We start from the raw sequence: 22,437 nt of genomic DNA, 5'->3' as shown, positions 1-22,437 counted from the left end.
CGCCGTTGAGATATAAAAAACCAAGAACATCTTCTAGTTGTCTAAGACTCATTAGATCTTGTTAACTGAATATTAGATCACTTCTTCTAACTTGGACTAGAGAAACAGTTGGCCACTCAATTCTTGAGATAGTTTTTAAATACATTGTCCATGTCACGTCTTCCTAACTGAGCTTGCATTTTGAGGCATAATATAAATTCATTGTATTGATAACAACGATTCGATAAAGCGACGAATGAGATATAAGATCAATATTGTGTATGTCTAATTAAACTTTGTTTTAGAAGGAACACAACTTTTCAAAACAGGAAGATAGGTTATAGTACAAGATATGATTAGTTAACCGAGAAAACAGTTTCAAAGTGAATCAAGGAAGCAACGTGTTTTTATTGTAATGAAAATATGAAATCATTGATGCTATTAATGTTTACTCATTATCACAGTATTGTTCATGTCGTTACTCTATACATAATTATGTGGCTTTCAATTGTTGTAGTAAATAATCAGTTTGCAAGTTAATAGTTGTTTCACATCAAATTGAGTATTTCAAATATTAAAAATATATTGGCATGGTTTCACTTTTTGCTTTTTCAGTGACTTAACGTTACTGGATTCTTCCATAATGTACATGTTTTAATATAGTCAAAGATAAAATACTGAAACTTTGGAAAACCCTGATGTAGCCATGTGGTTTTTACATATAGCATTGAAGTGCTAGGTGGCTCTGTGTTATATCCGAAGACTGCGGCAGCGTAAATGCATACTGGTTGACCTTCCTGGTGATCAACTGCTGAGGGGCCGTTTTATCGTGGTGGGAAACAAGTAATGAGAAGCGACAAGAGGATGCACACTTTATCAGGTGAATGTGATGTGTTAATTGACTGTGAACTTTACGCAAGGAAGCAACCGAGCAAACAATCTAGTAAACTGTGTTCTGCTAGCTCTACTCTTTTTTAATAACAGTCAAATTTATGCTTGAGTACGTACGGACGATAAGTTAGTCGGTGTTACACTGGTACCGTGCGTCTTGCTCGCGATCCAGACCGCGGTATCGTAGATCCAGCCACACATCACATTGCACAAATTAATGTTATTAGTAAATTTAATCTATTATATTAAGCCCTTTGATTGCATTTAAATACGATTAGGCCAACTATTGCTACTGCACATTTGTTTCATTTGCAATACCAACTAGTCAAATCTAGTTTGGGTTGCGGATATCTGGAAAAATATAAAATGAAATTTGGAAGAAGATTTTGGCAAATAAGTTATTAAAGCTTGGCGACAGCGCCTGTTTCGCGATTAATCCATTACTGTAATTAAGCAATATTGAAATAATAATGATAACCATTACCTAAGGAAATAATCATGACAGCAGACAAGAAGTTAGATTAATTAAATTTCTAAACTGCATTTACCCGCATCCTGTTATTGTCTAAAGAAACGAATTAATATATTGGTCGAAATAAAAAATATTTTAGATACTTGATGGAGTCGTTTTGGGGACAATAATAAATTTTTATAATTTATACAGCCAGTACGTCTACTTTCCGAATACTTTGCCATATTCTTGTTTTGCCGGTTCAGTAACATTTTCTACGTCTAAACAGTCGAATGCAAATATGCAACAAGCAGAAAGAAAACTCAAAATTCTTTGTCTTCCTTAGAGACGAGACAATCTCTATAAACTGCAATATTCAGTTGATGTCACAAGTAGACTTGATCCAGTCAAGATGACTGATCACATCTGTGTAAACTCCAAACTTTGTCTTTTCGCCACAACCAATTCCCAACTTACAACTCCTGCCAACACATAGCGACCTCTAAAGTTTCTGTTCTTTACCACCAGAGGTCCGCCACTGTCTCCTTCACAGGCGCTGTTGTAATCAGTAGCACACATCGTGTTCTCAGTTATTTGGTAACCTTGATGCTTTATTTGACAAACACGGAGAGATTTTAGCCTGGCGTCGCCTTTACGTAAAAATCTAGATCTGCTGACTGTCGAATTGACACGACCCCATCCAGTGACGATGCCGTTTTGTTGAGCACGGATGTATGACGAATCTCTTGCCTTGTCTGGTAGACACACTGGCATGATCGTTCGACAATTGCAGTTAACCGGACGAGCAAGTTTCAAAACTGCTATATCATTATCGTAAGAAGTTTGATTAAAATCTGGATGTATGATTATCGGCGAAGAATTGGAACAAACGGAATTGGATAAAGAATCAGATTCGGAGCAATGGCCACAATGCTTGCCCAAGCAAACTGTGATGGTCTTTCTATTAGTGCTCTGATACTTTAAGCAATGTGCTGCTGTTGGCTCACATCTCTATGAAATGAGAGCTCCTCCACAATGCTGTCCCAACCGAGGAGAACACAGCATTGCTTGTCATGGGAATTCATCAGGACTAGTCGTGTCGCCTCCAGCAACAAATGGCTTTCTAGCACAACTTTTCCCACACTCGGATGCTGCATACAAGTTAGAAACATTATAAGAATTGCTACATGTCGGTTACAATATGCAGATGATATATCGTAAAATATATAAACGGAACATAACTACTATTTACTCAATTAAATGTGAATGATAATTGATGGATACACCCCGCAGTATTCGCATGCGATCTTGCTTGATGTGTAAGCTGCATGTGTTGTGAGCTATTGTAACGATAATTAGTAAATGCACAAAGGTTCTCCACATGGCAGTAATGGGGCCTTATCTGTTAATTAGAATAATACCACGTTTACAACAAAATGATTAAGGCTTCTTCGGTACTTTAAATATTTCTATTACGATAGTATTATTTACGAATACTGATCGTACCGTTTATAAAATCACCGTAATACGACCTTTGATTATGCAATCTGTATTTCATTATTTACTAAAATGTTGATTTGTTGACTTACTTTCAGATGTTTGTAACTACTCCTTTTAGTATCAATAATGTAATAAATAATTTTAGTTGTGTTTAATTCAGTTTCGTTTTTATTATTACTTTATGGTTATTAAAGAAAATATTAAATTTAAATGCATTTTATAACATCGAGAAATTGCCGAAAACCGGTTGCTTGGATCGATGACATCCAGATGTCCATGTCGTTCGTAAGTGATCCTATCGCAGGACACCGTATAAGTGTACTCACCAGCATCTTCTAACTTTAGTTTTGTAATGGAAAGTCCTCGTTCGTTTATTGTAACCGCAAATTTAGATTTAGTATCGAAGTAGTCTAAATGTTTACCATTCAAGTACTATTGAGTAGAACCAAACGGAAGATTGCACGATTCTTGGCAATCGAACCATGCTACACATCCAAGTAACGCCACCTGGCTAGTAAATTCTAAAACAATATTGAACGTTTGAGAGTAAATTTATACATATTACTATAAAATTGAATTAAGTTAAACCTTCATAACAACATTCTCTTCCGTCACGAACGAAACGATGTTTGCAGCTGCAATTGGTATTTTCGACACAATCAGCATTGGAATGGCAGACATGACAAGAGAACTCTACAGTTGTAATGAAATATTTTGTCAGTTTTAGATTTTATCCTGAAGTATTGCATTTTACCACACGCTCCTTGACTAATAGTTCTTAATGAATCTGATCCAAACAAGCATGCCTCCACTTCCAGTAAACACTCGTTTATATAATTTCGCCCATCAGAACCGCAGACTGGTCTGACATCTAATGGACAGGCGGACCGAGATTTGCATACACACGTATCACAGCCGTCGCTGTCCACTGCACCAATCTCAGCGTTAGAACAATTGAGTCTTGCAACTTCACAAACACCTGATAGAAAATACATTTTTATTGGTTGATATGAAATTGATCTGTGATTGATTGCACACCTTTGCACAATGGCGCTATACCTGTCCATTTTCCTATTTCGTTGCATTTCTAGTGCTGTTACCAGAAAGTGTTTGGTATCCGCAGTCACACAAGTACAGCACAAAATGTGAATAATAGAATTTGCCACCAACAATTTTTCGTTTAGTGGAGCATGAAGTGTAGAACATCTCACAGCGAAGTAATATACGTTGAGCAAATATACAATTATGGGTATTATAATGCTTATCTTACGAATGCATTTGGGAGACTTAGCACTCCATTTGGTTTCCACAGTGAACTGAGAGGTTTGTGTACATTGCCTGTAAGTGACGCCGACGAGCCTGTACCCAATTGAGCAAGAGTACCGAGCAACGCTTCGGACATGAGTTTGCAAAACAACTACTTTACAGAACTTTGGACTAGGCGTTGTTGCGCATTTTATATCTATTTAAGACAAAATTCGTTCTAATACGCAACTAAAACACAAATATATTAAACAAACTTTGGCATGTTGGAGGGTAATGTGACCATATTCCTTGCAAAAGGCAGGTAGACGTAGACGAACCATGCACAGCATATCCGGCATTACAAACAAATTCAACTGTAGAGTTTACAGAAAAATCATCGCCAACAAATTCTCCATTTACCGGGTTTGAAATTAATGGGCATGTAATACCTAGAGAACAAGACTGAATCAGAATTGACGGAAGGATATGTTTGTGACAACTGCTTCCGTACGTTGGCAATTTGGCGCTAATCCTTTCCATTGTCCAGATGCATTGCAGTTGCGCTTTGATGCTCCAATAAGTCTGTATCCTTCTTTAATTGCATACACAACATAATTCGGAAACGTGTAACTCCTGCCACTGATAAAACCACTTTTAGGAGGCTGTAATAGCTCGAACCGTATTGCTGCAAACTTCTTATACTTTATCTGGAAACTGCAAAGAATTTAATATTTGCCTTGCCATTCCGATATTGGCATATTCCACTTTGCTGGTAAATTTTTGATTTACGCGCAGTGAAGTTTTGAAGATCCCTTTAGGGCATATCCTAGCGTACATTGAAATACAAGAACAGAGCCAATTTTGTTGCATGTTCCAACAACACGCCCATTTTACTCTCTTTGAATTGGAAAACATCTCGTTTCTGAAAGAAATAATTGAAATAACAAACCTACCATTCATGGCAGTTTTACGCAGCAATCTATACCAATACATCTGGGTGACGTATTGGTCCATGTACAAGACGCCTCGCAAGTTGAAGTCTCTTGTCCTATCATCATGTATCCTCTATTGCAAGAAAACTTCACGGATTCTCCAAAATAGAAATTGTTGCCTATAATTTCGCCATGCTTGGGTTGTTCCAACTCACCACAATAAACAGCTGAAATATATAGCAATTGAACTTATTTCTAGTGTAAGTTAGTAACTGTTTACGTTGACACTTTGGCCGTTTTCCTTTCCACACTTGTGAACTTGAACACGTCATAAACTCTGTGCCTTCAACAATTTGATATCCTAGACTACATATAAACTGGTTGTAACTTGGATATCGCCTTTCGTCTCTTTGGATCACGGCTATTCTTCCACGACTAATGACACCCGGATGGCCGCAATCTTTAGCTAAATACAATTGTCAATAGCAACTCGAACGTTAGAAAGTACTATCAATGCCTTATTCAATAACCTCTAAATGTTGGTGCATGTTCTGACAATGTCAAACTGCAATGCGCTGATGAACGTTCCTGACATGATCTTGTACGAGAACCAATCAAATCAAAGCCAGTTTTGCATTGGTAAGTATCCGTTCAGCCCAAATACTTTGACGACACCGAAACTGAACCATTTGATATCGATTGTAAATTAGGGCATTTCAGAACTATAACCAATCAATACAAGTTGAAATTTATCGAGCATGGCATTTTTGTTTTAGTAATTAAATATATACTTTGACATTTTCTGTGTGTGTTTGAACGCCAATAGCCTTCTTTCAAACAAATGGAGGTATTGGTTCCAACGAGACAGTATCCGACGTTGCAGTGCTAGCGTACCATGGCTCCGTAGCTAAAGACGTGTCCTTCATATCTCCCATTTAGTAGCGAAGGAGGTCGTCCACATGACACAGCTATATATAGAATCCGTGAACATTATTATTATTATTAGGACAACTGGTCCTAGCCATGATGACTGGTTAGGGTTAGGGTTATGGTTGGAAGAGAGGAAGGCAACATATACGTATTGAAACAATCATCAATGGCTATGAGAATTGTATCATTCGAAAGCGCAATTAACAGGCTTTTCAACTGTGTATGTACTTCAATTTCTGCTTCTCTAGTGTGGCTACAGTTGCGAATAATAAGTAAGCGAAATGTAGGTTACGTGCGCAAGCTATCCGATTAGTACGCGTCGTAATGTCAGTTGACCTCGTTATCTTACTGAGTGGTCCCGGAACGGTTAAATTGGCCTAAAACAGTTATTTAGTGATTTTAAAAAAAATTATATAATGATGTAGAAAGTAAAGGAATTAAGTTTGTCTGTTTCTAATTAACGAACCTTGGCATGAGACAGGATCAGATGTGTTCCATAAAGCGGTGGTAGTGTTAGAGACACATTTACGTGAACGGATGCCTTTACTCTCGTATCCTTTCTTACATGCTATGTTGATAGTACTGCTTACTGTCAGGTTTCTAACTGAAAAATGATGTTGTATTTGTCAACAGTATTATTTGACGTAACATGTAGTTATTTACCTTGACATGTTGGGGGTTGTTTATTGAGATATCTCCAAGTGTTTTTCCCCGCAATATGCGCTACCCGCGTTCTTCAGTCGGTAGCCATAAAAACACGAAAAAATTACCTTGTTGTTATTTCCTTCAACTCTTCCATGCTTTAACACAGGCATGCGATCGCACTAAAATTCTATATTAAAACCAAATAAAAGAAATTAAGTTGAAGCTGTTGTAATAATCAACTTCGACAGCTTATTTCTCCTTCCCATTCTGCGTTTGAATTGCAGATTAGCTTGTTTTGGCATTTTTTCATGTAGCCTCTATCGCATGTATAGTTGACTGTACTACCAAGTGGTTGTCTTGTCTTGTTAGGCAGCTTAGTTGATGCGTTCTTTAATCTCTCTTGCGGTACGTCACGTAAAGGAACTACAAAATATAAAAAGTTTAATGATTGCTGTGAAAGTAGCAGTTCGATGCATGTGTTCGTACCACATGGAGATAATGACAGCGACCAGTTACCGTGACTAAGACAAGTAATTGTTTGAGAAGAAGTTGGCAATTAGGTTGGCATACAGGTGTACGTCGCCTGGGAGTTGATTGCTACTGACTGGAAGTCACGTGAAGTAAAACGAATTGGACAAGGATTTTCACATTCACTAACTAAAAATAGAACTTGGGAACAATTGAGTAAAAGTAATTATTGGTATCAATCTTACCTACAAACACTTCTAATCCACATACTTGAATTGGTATTTTCTTAGCATGGTCAAGAGTTAGGCAAATGAGACGAGAATGAATTCCATTTTTGCATTTGAAAGTAGGATATTGTTCATTAAGGTAATTGTATGTATTTCCGCATTAATGTTCTTGGCCATTTCTGTCTTCAACTATTACCTTCATTCCATTAAGATGACGGTGTCGATGCGACCCGTTTCGAAGATATAGCTTAATTGACATTATTATGTATTCATTTGAAAGATCTACTCTAAGTTGAGTAAATTTCATAAAATGTTTAGCCAATCCTTCACTGTCTGACGGTATGACACCGTCGATTGCGGTTTTGGCGACTGCAGTTAGTCCTAACGTACAAACACGTCTGGAATAAGCTCAACGTGTTTAGTGTTAATCTTCAAGTCCAGATTTGATACTAACAGAGCAATAACATGTCAGCCAATATTAACAATACTGTATTTTAAGCTTTTAATCTCAATTTCCTTACAATCGACGTTTGACCAGTAACCAAACATTCCGCACGTCAACCATTGTATTGAACGCGGCCAGTATCCTTCATTACATTGAACCTCCACTATTTTTCCTCTTAATGTCTTCTTAATGGTATATTTGTGCCTAAAGGAAAGTCACGATGTCTGCACTGCCTCAAAGATACGACCCCGCTGTTTATCTGTACTTCACACAAAACAAGCTGAAAGACATTGTCGTTGCTTAAAGTGCTGTTTATACGGACGTATCGTGCCCATATCCCACCATCAGCTGTACACTTGCGATAAGCGACAGTATCTGTTGATCTGTTCCTTATCCATGAATCTCCACACGATGTCAATAAATGGCTATTGTTAGAAAGTTCAGTTTGAATCTGTTCAGTTTTATTTCTACTTCCTTCTAATATGAGAAACCCAACAGTGTTAATGACAATTTCTTCTCCTAAATCTGCCATCCACCAAGCATTCTCATCTGGAATATTTGACACTAAACAATGTCTCCAGTTCTTCCCAATATTTCCGTCTTTAGCCAATCTTGATGAAAACATATTTCCTTCAATTATTCGTGGCTGCGATGAAGTTGTTGTAATATTATTCAAGCTCACGGAATAGCCTATGTATGCTTACTTTTTTAAATCCTAGATTTATAACTTGATTTTGAGCAATACACTAATGCCATAACGTGGGCAAGGCTTGCTTTGATCACTTCTTGTCTCGCACATAAGGTCTGGCGACGAGTTGTTACTATTTCTGTAATATTAATTAGTACATAGTTTGGAACTCGTTTACCGTATTTCCGGGAACAGTGCCCCATGTGGTACTATAATTTTATAGTTTTCAATCATTACTTGGGTATGGGGCAAAATTTGGGCATGGGGCATTATTATTTGGCAAGCATAGAGACTGTTGCATTGTTCGTTTGCATACCATCACACTACATAAACAAACTACCTAATCTAATCTAACAGTTAATCCTTGAATACTTTTTACTATCAATGGAGTCGCATTCCTGGTCAGTTGAATACTTTGAATCTTCACTTTCACTCAGTGGTTCTACATCTGCGTGTTCATTTCATCACAACCGTAGACATTGATAGACGGGCATGCGTATAACCAGCTGGGTTTGAATACTACCCCAGTGGGGCAGTAATACAACATGACGAATTATTATTTCACCTTGGGGCATTACTATTTCATATAAGCTCACCATGGTCCATTATTTGAGTATAGGACACTATTCTCGGGAATACAGTGTTAAATAATCTTTATAATCTACTAACGTTGATTTTGGACCAAAGTATGACGTCCCGTTGTCAGCTACATTATATTATTTAATATAAAGGTTAGTTTATGTATACCAATTTTGTTTATCAACTAAACCTGTTTCTGCCGCTGACTTAATAAACCAACACTGCAGAAGCACCGCCCACACACCAAGCAACACCATTTCTACAAAACGTGAACGCTTCTTTTAAAAAATTTTCTAAGAGTCAACGGTGTGTATAAGTTACGAGAAACGACACATCAGGTAACTAAAAATTCATGATCTCAAAAACTCGACGCAACAGTAGGTTGAGGCAGATAACAGTGCATGCCGTTTCTATATCTGCTTGACAGTGTGAGGCTACACGACTCGGATTACCTTGTCGAACACGGTTGTACAGCTTGCGATGCAGCTTCAAATCACTCGAAATCACTGGAAATCACCTGATTGTCGAACGTTCGCCTTCAATCCGGAAATATAGTATCGGCGTAGACAGGGCTTTAATTAATATAAATGTGTCCGAACTTAATATAAATATGTTTAAAATTAGTATGACATTGTTCAAATTAATATTAATTTGTTGAAAATATTCAGTTTTGTCAACTCATACGTCTATACAAGAGATATACAATTATTGTTGCCAATTGCAACTTTAATTTGATTATTACGTTTTTGTGTCTATTAGCAACGTACTCTACCTAATACGTAGTCTGAGTCATTAGTCTATATACCACCGCATATATTGCAGGATACAATTCATATCAACTAGTAGGGAACTCCTTTAGATAGATTCCTATTGTAACCCAAACAACTTCAACTGTACATGTCTATATACGTAAATTCACTAATTGACTAGCGATGTATCATCTCAGTTTGTTTAATTTTGTATATAAAATCACCCTAGTAGACTACCGTATGTCCGGCTGCGAATAGTGGCCCATGCACAAATAATGCCCAATGGTGAGCCTATACGAAATATTAATACCTCAAGCTCGATTAGTGTCCCACTGGTGTAGTATTAGAACCCATGCGCTTCTATCAATGTGTACGGTGGTGATGAAATGAACACCCAAATAGAACGTCTGAGTGACGATGGAGATTAAACGTGTGCAACAGACTATGAATACGACTCAAGTAAAGCGAAAGTATCTAGGGAGTAGCTGTAAGATTAGATTGGGTGGTTTGTTTGCATTGTGTGATGGCATGCAAACGAACAATGCAACAGTGTCTAGGCTTGCGAAATAGTAATGCCCCATGCACGAATTGTGCCTCGTGTTTTAGAACTACGAAAATAGTCTCCCACGGGGCATTTTTCGCAGATATACGGTTAGACGATAAACCACGTCCAATTTTGGGTAGAATAAACCTTCAAAGAACTCCCTTTAATTAGATACGCCACTGGAATACCCAAATTGCTATGAAACATTACAACAGGAAATCACAATTTGTTGAGTTAGGCTCTAGCTGGAATGTGAGTTCGATGAAGGAGCAGATTATTTGTTAGAAGTTTTCCTAGTGACGGCGAATACGGATAGTTTACCATATAATCTTAAAGTTTCCAAACAGGGCCGGATCCAGAGGGGGTGCAGGGGGCTGCAACACCCTCTTTTCCAATAGGACTGGTTCAATAATTTCATATAATTTTACTAAAAAAGAGAAAATTAGTAATGCTATAAATAACTGCTACCAGGTGAACCCCTCTTTCAAAAATTGCTGGATCCGGCCCTGCACAATGAGCGGGTAGAAAACTACCTGCTTGAGTGAGTCTGTTCATGCCTTTCGACTTCCTCCTTTATCCAATACCTGCTGCAGTGCCTACGGTTGTGTTGGAATTGCAGGAAAGTTACAGAGAATTTTTTACTCTGATACGTCAAAGATTACTGGAGGCCCGCATAAATTTTAATTAATTAAATTACTTTGAAAGTGTAAGGTCTCGTAATAATCTGTCGAGCCTAGCGCGCGTTAGTGGGCGTTTTCCATAGATTTACCCAAATGAATCGCAAATATCGAGACTATATACATGATCAGTACTTTTCGTTAGTAAAACTCACCTGCATGATAGCATCGTACCCAGTTTTCTCGCGCTTTCTTTCCACGTGTTTTAACACGTGTTTGCCTAGCCGCGCCAGAAGTCAGGGAATCCAAGGCTTCAGATGCTGCTATACAAGTAAAATTATAATCGAAATTAAATCGCAAAATACAGACAGCCACAACGCTATAAAACATGTTATTAAATCTATCAATAGAAAACCCAGTCGGCTGCACCAGCAGGCCTGTCTCCACTGACAGTCTGCATCAACACAATCAAAAATGTGCACAAGAGAGGGTCCATTCTCGTGACAGCTTAAACATCACAACGTGATGGCGTTTGATAGTCTCTCTCGATATGCCTGAGCATACTATAGCTTGCTCATCTAGTCTACATTCATCTACAAGTACATGACACACGACTGCCAGACGACAGGATGGTAACAGCGCTGTCTCGACAACGACGACCTGGTTGAGCTCACGTAACCGGGACCGGCACCACTCGCAGTCACAGGATCATAGAGAAAGAAAACACGACAAATGACAGTTACACTACTGCCTAAACAGCAACAACAACTTAATTAATGTACAAGTTGAAGTGTGGAATGTCAATTCAGTGATAGGCGTGGCCTATCATAACGCGCGCTAAAGGATGACCATTTGTGGCCTTCAGATCTTGCGAATTCTTTCACATACAGCTTTCATCTACGTGTACGTACAACACACTTGCCGTTTGGTTTTACATTGATATTAACAAAATAATCAAGTTAAAATTAATGGCTTTAATATTTTTATAATATATCATGGCCTACTATAAATGTATTGTGTTAATAATAACGAGTCGATAAAGCGACTAATGAAATGTAGCATCAATAATGTGTGTTTCTAAGTAGATTTTGTTTTAAAAGCAACACACATTCTAGACAGGCAGACAGGTTGTAATACAAGATCTGTTTTATTAACTGAGTAAAAGATTTTAAAAGTGAATCAAGCAAGCAACGAGTTTTTGCTATTGTTATGAAAATTTGAAATTATCAATGCTATGAATGTTTACTCATCATCACAGCGTTGTTCATGTCGTTACCCTGTACATAATTAAGTGGCTTACAAACGTGTTAGTAAATAATCTGTTTACAAGTTAATGGTTGTTTTATGTTAAATTGTGTATTTCAAATATTTGATAATATATCAGCATTGTTTTAACTTTTTCTTTTTAGTGACATTACTTTACTTGATTACTAGAAAATTTACATTTTTTTAACTTAGTTACGATAAAATACAAAACTTTGAAAAACTGTGATGTAACTATATTGTTTTTACTTATTGCATCGATGATATATTTGGCTATATTGTATATTGAAGGACTGCGGCAGCGTAAATGCTTCAAAATTGGTTGACCTTCCTGGTGTTCAACAGGTGAGGAGTCGTTTTATTCGGTGGAAAACAAGCAATGAGAAGCAACAAGAGGAAGCACACTTTATCAAGCGAGTGTGATGTGATAATTAGTTAACTCTAAACTTCACGCTAGGAAGCATCTGAGCCAACAATAATGTTAAGAGGTACGCAATCTAGTAAACTGTGTTTTGCTATCTCTAATTTTTCTACTAACCGTGAAATTTATGTTGGAGTACGGACGGTAAGTTAGTCGGTGTTACGCCGACTGGGATCGTGCGTACTGCTCGCGATCCAGACAGCGGCCTCGTAGATCCAGTCTCAATTTGCCACACACCACATTGCACAAATCAATGTTGTTGGTAGATTTAGTCCATTCAATTAAGTCCTTTTATTGCATTTAAAAATGGGTAGGTCGACTATTGCTACTGTACGTTTGTTTCATGTGCAATACCAACTAGTCACATCTAGTTTGGGTTACGTATGTCTGGAAAAATATAAAATGAAATTTTGAAGAAGGCTTTGGTAGATATTATTATAGGTTGGCGAAAGCGCCAATATTGCAATTAATCCATTAGTGTACGTAAGCAGTGTTAAAATAGTAATAAAAATTAGGTAGGGAAGTGATTATGAATGCAAACTAGAGGTTAGATCAATTAAATGTAGAAACTGCATTTAATAGCATCCTGTTATTGTCTAAAGAAACTAATTCATACATTGGTTCTAATAAAAAGTTACCAGATACTTGATGGAGTCATTTTCGGGAAGATCATCATTTTTATAATTTATAGAGCCAGTAAGTCTGCTTTGCGAATACATTGCTATATTCTTGTTTTGACAATTCAATAACATTTCTACGTCTAAACAGTCGAATGCAAACATGCAACCAGCAGAAAGAAAATCAAAGTTTTTGGTTTTCCTTGGTATGGAGATAATCTCTATGAACTGCAATATTCAATTAATGCCACAAGTTGACTTGATCCAGTCAAGATGACTGATCACATCTGTGTAGACTCCAAACTTCGTCTTATCGCCACAACCGATTCCCCAACTTACAACTCCTGCCAACACATAGCGACCTCTAAGCTTTCTGTTTTTTACCACCAGAGGTCCGCCACTGTCTCCTTCACAGGCACCGTTGTAATCAGTAGCACACAGCATGTTCTCAGTTATTTGGTAACCTTGATGCTTTATTTGACAAAGACGGCGAGATTTTAACCTGACATCTCCTTTACGTAAACATCTAGATCTGCTGACAGTCGAATTGACACGACCCCATCCAGTGACGATGCCGTTTTGTTGAGCACGGATGTATGACGAATCTCTTGTCTTGTCTGGTAGACACACTGGCATGATCGTTCGACAGTTGCAGTTAATTGGACGAGCAAGTTTCAAAACGGCGATGTCATGATCGAAAGAAGTTTGATTAAAATTTGGATGTATGATTATCGACGAAGAATTGGAACAAACGGAATTGGATAAAGAATCAGATTCGGAGCAATTGCCACAATGTTTGCCCAAGCAAACTGTGACGGTCTTTCTATTAGTGCTGTAATACTTTAAGCAATGTGCTGCTGTTAGCACACATCTCTCTGAAATGAGAACTCCTCCACAATGTTGTCCCAACCGAGGAGAACACAGCATTGCTTGCCATGGGAATTCACCAGGACTAGTCGTGTCGCCTCCAGCAACAAATGGCTTTCTTGCGCAGCTTTTCCCACAATCAGATGCTGCATACAAGTTAGAAATATTTTAACAATTGCTACACGTCTGCTACACTCTGCAGATGATATATCATAAAATATATAAACTGAACATAACGACTATTACTCAGTTGAACGTAAAAGATCGTTGATAGACACAACCCCGCAGTATTCGCATGCTGTGGCTTATCCAGACTCTTCTTCAACGTTGTGCACCAACTAGGCAAATGTCTATACTCCCGAATGTGCGGTGGGTGGGTCCCTATGAGGAGTCTAAACAGACGTTTCAGTTACCTCCAACGTTCAGAGTACATAGCACACGTACACGTGCACAATCAGGTCGTATGGACAAAAACCCAAGTCAAAATTTTGAGGTGCACGTATCCCTTGTGGACTATGCCGGCTACGCGCTTGCGAGGCATGTGATCAAACATGATGTGTAAGCTGCATGTGTTGTATGCTATTGTAACGATAATAATCAGTATATGCAAAAAGGCGTGGACGTGGTTCTGCACTTGAAACTAACACGTGCTGAAACCCGTTTAAGTGTAAAGCTGGAGTTGCAACAATTAATTAACATAGTACAGCGTTTACTAAAGTTTAAATCTTCTTCGGTATCTTAAATAATTCTATTACGATAATATTATTTACGAATTCTTATTGCACTATTTAGAAAATTTAATTTAATACGACATTTGATTATTCCAATTTTATTGTAAACCACAAAGATAATTTTGCTGACTTTCTCTTAGGCGTTTTCCAACTACAATTTTTTTGATATCAACAATTTAAGAAACGTGTTAGAGCTGTCTAACTCAGTTTGCTTTTTTAATCTTTACCTTTTGGCTATTAAAATAGTAAATAATTATTTTTGGATGCTTCTTACAAATACTTCTTACAACATTGAGAAATTGCCGAAAATTGCTTGGTTAGATCAATGACATCCAGATATCCATGTCGTTCGTAAGTCATCCCGTTGTTGGTTACCTTGCATGTATACTGACCAGCGTCTTCTAATTTCAGTTTTACAATGGAAAGTCCTCGTCCATTTATTGAAACCACAAATCTAGATTTAGTGTCTAAGTGGTGTAGAAGTTGACCATTCAAGTACCATTGAGTAGAACTAAACGGAAGATGGCACGATTCTTGGCAATCGAACCATGCTGCAGATCCAAGTAACGCCACCTGGTTGGTCAATTCTAGAATAAGTTACGATTATACTGCTAAGTTTCAGACACATTACCAAGATATTGAGTAAAAGTAGACCTTCAAAACAACATTCCCTCCCGTCTCCGACGAAACGAGGTTTGCATCTGCAGTTGGTATTTTCAACACAATCAGCATTGGAATGGCAGACATGACAGGAGAACACTAAAGTTGTAATGAAATGTTTTGTCGGTTATATATTTATTCTGCAGTATTGCAATTTACCACACGCTCCACGACTAATCGGGCTTAGTAATCCAAACAGGCCTGACTCCACTTCCAGTAAACATGCGTTTAGATAGGTTCGCCCATCAGAACCGCAGACAGGTCTGACGTCCAATGGACAAGCAGACCGAGATTTGCATGTACACGTTGCACTGCCGTCGCCATCCACTGCACAAATCTCAGCATTAGAACAATTAATACTTGCGACTTCACAAACACCTGACAACAAAACCATTGCAGTTGTTGATATCAGACAGATCTCTACGTGATTGAATACCTCTGCGCAAGGGCGCAATGCCTGTTCTTTTTCCTGTTTCGTTACCTTTTCTAGTCCTGTTGTCGGAAAGTATTTGGTATCCGTAATCACACAAGTACAGCACAAAATTTGGATAATAGAAATTGCCAACAACAATTTTTCCGTTTACATGAGTGGCGCGAACGCTGTTGCCTGAAAAATCTTTGCGCGTTAGTGATTGACACTTAAGTTACTGTAGTGTCTACATTTAGCTTCGCATGCCGACTTTGTCACAAAATTGTTTTCGTTTCCAAAACAGCCTGAATAGTAGAATTCCTTGCACTTTTCTTCTGTCACGTTGTAATAATAACGTAGCTGACGGAATTTGCACAAGCCAGGATCCATTGCAGATAAGCAAGGATTAGCTGCATGCAATAACGGTTACCAATCGTATATATGGCGGACGGATAACATTAAATTGATCCTACCTTTGACGCAAAGGTCTTTGCAATCGTCCAATGTAAAGAAACTGTTGTGTCCTTTGTAGCACAGTCCGTGAGCATACCTTTCGCACTCTGATGTTGCAGTATTGTAATAATATCGATAAGCAGTGGCTCTACACTCATTTCCAGGAGGAGATCTCGGTTGAGATTCAGTACAAACTCCACCTAATTAATATTAAGATATGAAAGGGTAAACATTTGCCAGATATTTTGTACCATAACGACATTGTCCTTTAGCTACAGCCGTCGTTGTGTCTCTAGCACCGTACTTTTTGCAGCCGGCAATTTTCATAAGACATACGTTGTTGTGAGTTTCTGCATCACTAGAGCACACCGGAGTGAAATCTGACGGGCATTGAGATGCTTCTAGGCAAACTATTTCTGCCCTTTCGTTTCGAACGACGCAATGTTGAGCAGTTCCGATTTGTGTCTCGAGCTTAGCGCAAACGTCTAGTGAGAAACAGTTAAGAAGGAATTCGACCAATGTCAGTGTAGAAAAACTCACGTTGACACCTTGGTTGTTTTCCACTCCACTGTCCAGTCGACATACAAAATATTCTAGAATCGCCATCTATTAACTCGTAGCCATCTGAGCATGTAAATGTGACTGTTGAATGAACTGTAGACTTCTTGCCATGAACAGATCTGTTGTTGATCTTTGAGGGCACAGGAGGGCACGTCTTTTCTGATCAACACAAATAACATAAAACAATTTTCTATTACCAACCAGTAAAGTGTGTATACCAAATGTTTGTGGTTGGCTGGAATTCCAGTTGCCTGTCTTTTCGTAGATTGATGTCTGTGACAAGCATTTGAGGTGAAAGCTACCTTTCATGTAGTAACCAGGACGAGGCACGAACGTAACCATATCGCCCACGCAAAACCTTCCCGCAGAACAGCTTTTCACTTTTGTCCATAAACGAGGTGTATTATACGTCAGTTCCGGGCAATAGATCCCTAGAAAAAAATCGAGTTTCAAAATAATAATTAGATTAGAGAAACTTACTTTTGCATGTTGGTGGAGGTGGAGACCAGTTTGCTCTAGCGTTGCATGTTATATCTCTTCGGCCTTGTACGTAGTATCCAACATCACATCTACACCGAGCAACTCCCTGATAGCGATAGGAGTTTCCTGAACATCGTCCATTGATTGGATCAATGGGTTTTCTGCAGTTGAACGCTAAGAGACAATAGAGAAAGAACCATATCTTACAATGTCATTTGTATGACAGTTACTGAAATCTATAATTAGTGTTTCGCAAATATCACTGTAAGCAAGAAAGTCTTGAATTATGATGACGGTATTGATGATAATACCAAGATCCTTTCTGAAGTCTGTTATTCAATACAAGAAACAACTTGAACGCATACATTATACCTAAAGCCTGCGGTGGTTTGCTGACATTCCAGTTGCCCCTGCTTTGATAGGTCGATTTCTGCTGCAGGCATGCAAGGTAAGATCTACCTTGTAGGTAGTACCCGGGAAGAGCCGAGAAAGTAATGATATCTCCTACGCAATATTTTCTCGTAGAGCATCTCTTTGCTTGTCTACTTCTTTTGATGCTCAACGATAAACGAGTTGTATCATACCGCAAGTTAGGACAATAGACTCCTAAAGAAAGAACATTGAATTCGAGATTTATGATTTTATATCAGAAAATCTTACTTTGGCATTGTGGTGGAGATGGAGACCACAGAGCTCTATTGTTGCATGTTATCTCTCTGCTGCCTATCATGAAGTATCCGGCATTGCATGTACACTGAGCCACTTCCTGGTACCGATAAGAGTTTCCAGAACATTGCCCATCCAAGGGATCAAGGGGCTTTTTGCAGTTGATTGCTAAGAGACAATAGAGTAAGAAATATAGCTTACAATGTCATTTGTGACGGTTACTAAATCTATAATTATTGTATTACAAATATCACTAAGCAAGAAATCTTGAATTATGATAACGGTATTGATGATAATACCCAACTCCTGCAATCCTTTATTCAATACAAGAAACAACTTGAACGCATCCATTATACCTAAAGCCTGCGGTGGTTGGCTGACATTCCAGTTGCTCCTGCTTTCATAGATCGATTTCTGTTGCAGGCATGCGAGGTGAGATCTACCTTGTAGGTAGTACCCGGGAAGAGGCGAGAAAGTAATGATATTTCCTACGCAATATTCGCTCGAGGAGCAGCTCTTTGCTTGTCTACTGCTTTTGATCCGCAACGATAAACTGTTGCAGGCATGTGAGGTGAGACACAGAAACTCTGAGGGCCATGTGGCCAATGACGCCAATCAGCTGAAAATGGTTACTACATATAATATAGGTCATATCAGCTACAGGTGTAAGAAAACGAGGAACAACTAGACTGTCCCTCCCACTCTGCATTGGTTATATGCCTACGCCTCTGTGATATCTTTCATCTAGGTAGTACCCAAAGCGATGGGATAACGTAACGATATCTCCTAGGCAAAACTTGCTAGTAGAAGGTTTTTCTTGTCTTTTTATTTGGACTTTGAACGATAAACGAAATGCATCATACGCAAGTTAGGATAATAGGCTTCTACAAGAAGTTGAATTTAAAAGTTTGAAAAATGTCATTATATGAAAACTTTTACTCTGTCATTGTGGTGGAGATAAAGATATTGGAGAAGCGGTCGCCCATCCTGCCCCAGTTCTGTTACCTCTACGTGAGATATAAGTTGTACCTGAAGACTGAGTGCTTCTAAAACTTATTAGTTTTATAAGAGTCAGATATATTTATGTCCGGCAAGATTTCAAGGTGAGAAGAAGCAAATGATGAAAGTATCAAAAGTCTTTCCTGTACGTACAGCAGGTGTTACGTCTATAACGTAAAATCCGACACTCTTAATGAGAATGTCCTTTTCTAAATCTGCCATCCACCAAGCAATCGTGTTTTTCATAATAGAAACAAAGCAATGTCTCGATTTTTTCCGACATTTCCATCTGTAGTAAGTTTTAATGAAAAGGGTTTTCCTCGACTAGTGTGCGGTAGAGACGAAAGGGTTGTAACATTTTTTTTAAATTTATGGAATATCCTATACAAAATATAATTGTTACAATCCTAACTTTCAGGTTTAATTATAAACACACTACTACCATAACATGAATCTACATCGCAGATTTCTTTTGTACTGCTAGCTGTTAAGCACCAAGGACTTGATGACGAGTTGTCGAGATTTCTGCAATAAGAGATTTCACCGTTTGTCTGTGGTGAACACTTGGTGCCTTTTCTTGACTCTGATTTTGGACCAATATACGACATTCCGTTGTCAGATGGATTGTAGCAAGCGAAGTAGGCACCTAGTATTTGTAAATGATTGTTTTAACATAAATTTAGTGTATATTCTATCAACCTGTCTCTGCAGCTGACGTGATGAAGCAATATTGCAACAGCACCGCCCACGCTAAAATCAAATCCATATCTAGAAGATATAAAATATGTTATTAAGATTTGACTTTGAATCTCTAGCATAGCACGACTACGTAGAGCCTACACGACACGCTATCTGGGTTAGGAAACTGACGTGTTTGTGTCTAAAATCGACATGTCAAGACAATGCGATCAGGCTTGGCGGTATTTGATTGATGTTGTGTAACTATATTTTACGTTGCTTACCTTGTTGAACTCTGTTCTAATAATCCACCTCTAAATCACCTGATTGTCAACCGTTCGTCTACTAGTCCAACACTCTCTAATCCGGGTATGCAAGCTGTGATATCTAACGTGATACACATGGTGTCTCAATGTCGCAGCAAGAGTACAGTTTGCTTTCAAAATTTTGCAAATTTTGAAATATTCAATTAATAATAGCGTCAATAAAATCAAAAGTTAAATGTCTTGTTAAATGTCTAATTGGCAAGGTCTACTAAAACTGAAGACTGCAGCCCAATCAGGCCTACGACTCTGCATAAAAGTATATTGTCACTTCTAAGAATTACTACGTTTGTAATTTAGAGAATATTAGATATAGAAAGAACCGACAGCGAGTCAGATGGAACGACGATTGAGATATGATATTAGTGCCCCCATCTCCACTTACCAGAAGACACACATTTATCTAAAGCAGGCGAATAGCCTGTAGCAAGAGATGTTTTGTTGATGACTGTGTCAAATATTATTTATTTGAATAAAACGGAAAAACCTGTTTTTTGTTCTGTATATACAAATTTGAACTCATTTGATACAATTTCAATGGTTAGTCATGTTCGATTATTGAATGGGTTATCAAGTGTACCCAGTATTACATGAATATTAAAATTCCTACTTTCTGCCTATCTAAATTAAAATAATTATTGTTAACTAGCATCTTAATCAAAATAGTTTCTTTGTCTTACATTGAATATTTATGATTAATTAATTAAATAGTCTTTGTAATTTTTTTAGAATGAGTACTTAATTAAACTTGCTATTGGTAAGTGTTTGACGTCGTCGAAATCTAAAAAACCAAGAACATAATACAGTTTTTCAAGAGTCATTAGATTGTCAGCTATATAATATCAAACCTACTAACTTGGACTAGGAAAACAGTTGGCCACTCGATTCTTGCGATCGTTATTAAATACATAGTCCCCGTCACGTCTTCCTAACTGCGCTTGTACTTAGAGGCATACTGTAACTGTATTGTAATGATAACAACGAGTCGATAAGCGACGAATGACATGTGGCGTCCAATATTGTGTATTTATAATTAGAGTTTGTTTAACAGCAACACAGCTTTTCAAAACCGGCAGATAGGTTATAGAACAAGATTTGATAATTTAATTGAATAGAAGAGTTTTGAAGTAAATCAAGCAAGCAACTTGTTTTTGTTATTGTAATTAAATTTTGAAATCATTGATGCTATTAATGTTTAATCATCATCAGAGTATTGTTCATTTCGTTACACAATATATAATTATGTGGCTTTCAAACGTAGTAGTAAATAATCTGTTTACAAGTTGATTGTTGTTTCACAAAAAAATTGTGTATTTCAAATTTATAACAATATATTAGCATGGTTTCACTTTTTGCTTTATCAGTAACTTGACTTTACTGGATTACAAGTAAATGTATTTTGTTTTAACATAGTGTAAAATAGAATACTGAAACTTTGAAAAACGGTGATGTAGCCATGTGGTTTTTACATATAGCATTGATGTGCTAGGTGGCTCTATTGTCCATCCGAGGACTGCGACAGCGTAAATGCTTATTGTGGTTTAACTTCCCGGTGTTCCACTGCTCAGGAGCCGTTTTAACCGGTGGAAAACAAGCAATGAGAAGCGACAAGAGGATGCACACTTCATCAGGTGAGTCTGATGTGTTAATTAACTGTGAACTTCAAGCACGGAAGCAATCGAACAAACAATAGCGTTAAGAGGTACGCAATCTAGAAAATTGTGTTTTGCTAGCTCTATCCTTATTTAATAACCGTGAAATTTATGTTGGAGAACGTACGGACGGTAAGTTAGTCGGTGTTACACTGGTACCGTGCGTCTTGCTCGCGATCCAGACCGCGGTATCGTAGATCCAGCCACACATCATATTGCACAAATCAATGTTGTTAGTAAATGTAATCTATCGTATTAAGCCCTTTGATTACATTTAAAACGGTTAGGCCGACTCTTGCTACTGCACATTTTTTTCTTGTGCAATACCAACTAGTTAAATCTAGTTTGGGTTGCGGATATCTGAAAAAATATAAAAAAGAAATTTTGAAGAAGGGTTTGGTAAATATGTTATTAAAGCTTGGCGACAGCGCCCGTATTGAGATTAATCCATTACAGTAGGTAAGCAGTGTTAAAATGATAGTAAACATTACCTAAGGAATAATCATGACTGCAGAGTAAAGGTTAGATTAATTGAATTTCAAAACTGCACTTAACCGCATCCTGTTATTGTCTAGAACAATCACCAACTTTTATAATTTGAACAGCCAGTACGTCTGATTTGCGAATACTTTGCTATATTCTTGTTTTGACGATTCATTAAAATTTTCTGCGTCTAAAAAGTTAAATGCAAACATGCAACAAGCAGTAAGAAAAACCAAACTTTCTTTGTTTTCCTTGGTATGGAGATAATTTCTATATACGGCAAT

General features: G+C 37.8%; 3 protein-coding genes across 5 annotated transcripts; all 3 read right to left on the bottom strand.

Moving 5' to 3' along the window:
• Positions 1-1,512: 1,512 nt before the first annotated feature.
• On the bottom strand, positions 1,513-6,902 carry LOC134176499 (P-selectin-like). The gene is made up of 14 exons (XM_062643167.1): positions 6,592-6,902; positions 6,395-6,532; positions 5,790-5,966; positions 5,529-5,720; positions 5,279-5,464; positions 5,038-5,225; positions 4,902-4,988; positions 4,578-4,773; positions 4,342-4,515; positions 3,860-4,283; positions 3,576-3,800; positions 3,410-3,514; positions 3,244-3,342; positions 1,513-2,472 (listed from the first exon to the last, which is right to left on the bottom strand). The coding sequence occupies exons 5-11, from the start codon at positions 5,328-5,330 to the stop codon at positions 3,791-3,793; spliced, it is 1,131 nt and encodes a 376-aa protein (XP_062499151.1). The 5' UTR covers positions 5,331-5,464; positions 5,529-5,720; positions 5,790-5,966; positions 6,395-6,532; positions 6,592-6,902; the 3' UTR covers positions 1,513-2,472; positions 3,244-3,342; positions 3,410-3,514; positions 3,576-3,790.
• Positions 1,742-2,095, bottom strand: LOC134176500 (vitamin K-dependent protein C-like). Its single transcript, XM_062643168.1, has one exon. The coding sequence runs from the start codon at positions 2,093-2,095 to the stop codon at positions 1,742-1,744; it is 354 nt and encodes a 117-aa protein (XP_062499152.1).
• A 6,337-nt stretch (positions 6,903-13,239) lies between the features above and the next one.
• LOC134198409 (uncharacterized) lies at positions 13,240-20,057 on the bottom strand. 3 transcript variants are annotated; one of them, XM_062667800.1, is made up of 15 exons: positions 19,980-20,057; positions 19,717-19,785; positions 18,013-18,186; positions 17,725-17,958; positions 17,353-17,526; positions 17,091-17,303; positions 16,852-17,031; positions 16,563-16,796; positions 16,332-16,511; positions 16,110-16,268; positions 15,886-16,056; positions 15,609-15,827; positions 15,421-15,548; positions 15,077-15,362; positions 13,240-14,204 (listed from the first exon to the last, which is right to left on the bottom strand). In XM_062667800.1, the coding sequence occupies exons 2-15, from the start codon at positions 19,781-19,783 to the stop codon at positions 13,429-13,431; spliced, it is 3,195 nt and encodes a 1,064-aa protein (XP_062523784.1). In that variant the 5' UTR covers positions 19,784-19,785; positions 19,980-20,057; the 3' UTR covers positions 13,240-13,428. The 3 variants fall into 3 exon arrangements, with proteins under 3 accessions (XP_062523784.1, XP_062523785.1, XP_062523786.1); XM_062667801.1 differs by having other exon boundaries at positions 15,077-15,376; positions 15,444-15,548; XM_062667802.1 differs by lacking the exon at positions 19,717-19,785 and having other exon boundaries at positions 19,980-20,036.
• Between the last annotated feature and the right edge of the window lie 2,380 nt (positions 20,058-22,437).

This window comes from Corticium candelabrum, chromosome 2, assembly GCF_963422355.1.
Source record: "Corticium candelabrum chromosome 2, ooCorCand1.1, whole genome shotgun sequence".
Taxonomy (NCBI): domain Eukaryota; kingdom Metazoa; phylum Porifera; class Homoscleromorpha; order Homosclerophorida; family Plakinidae; genus Corticium; species Corticium candelabrum.
This window is presented reverse-complemented; position numbering and strand designations above follow the sequence as displayed.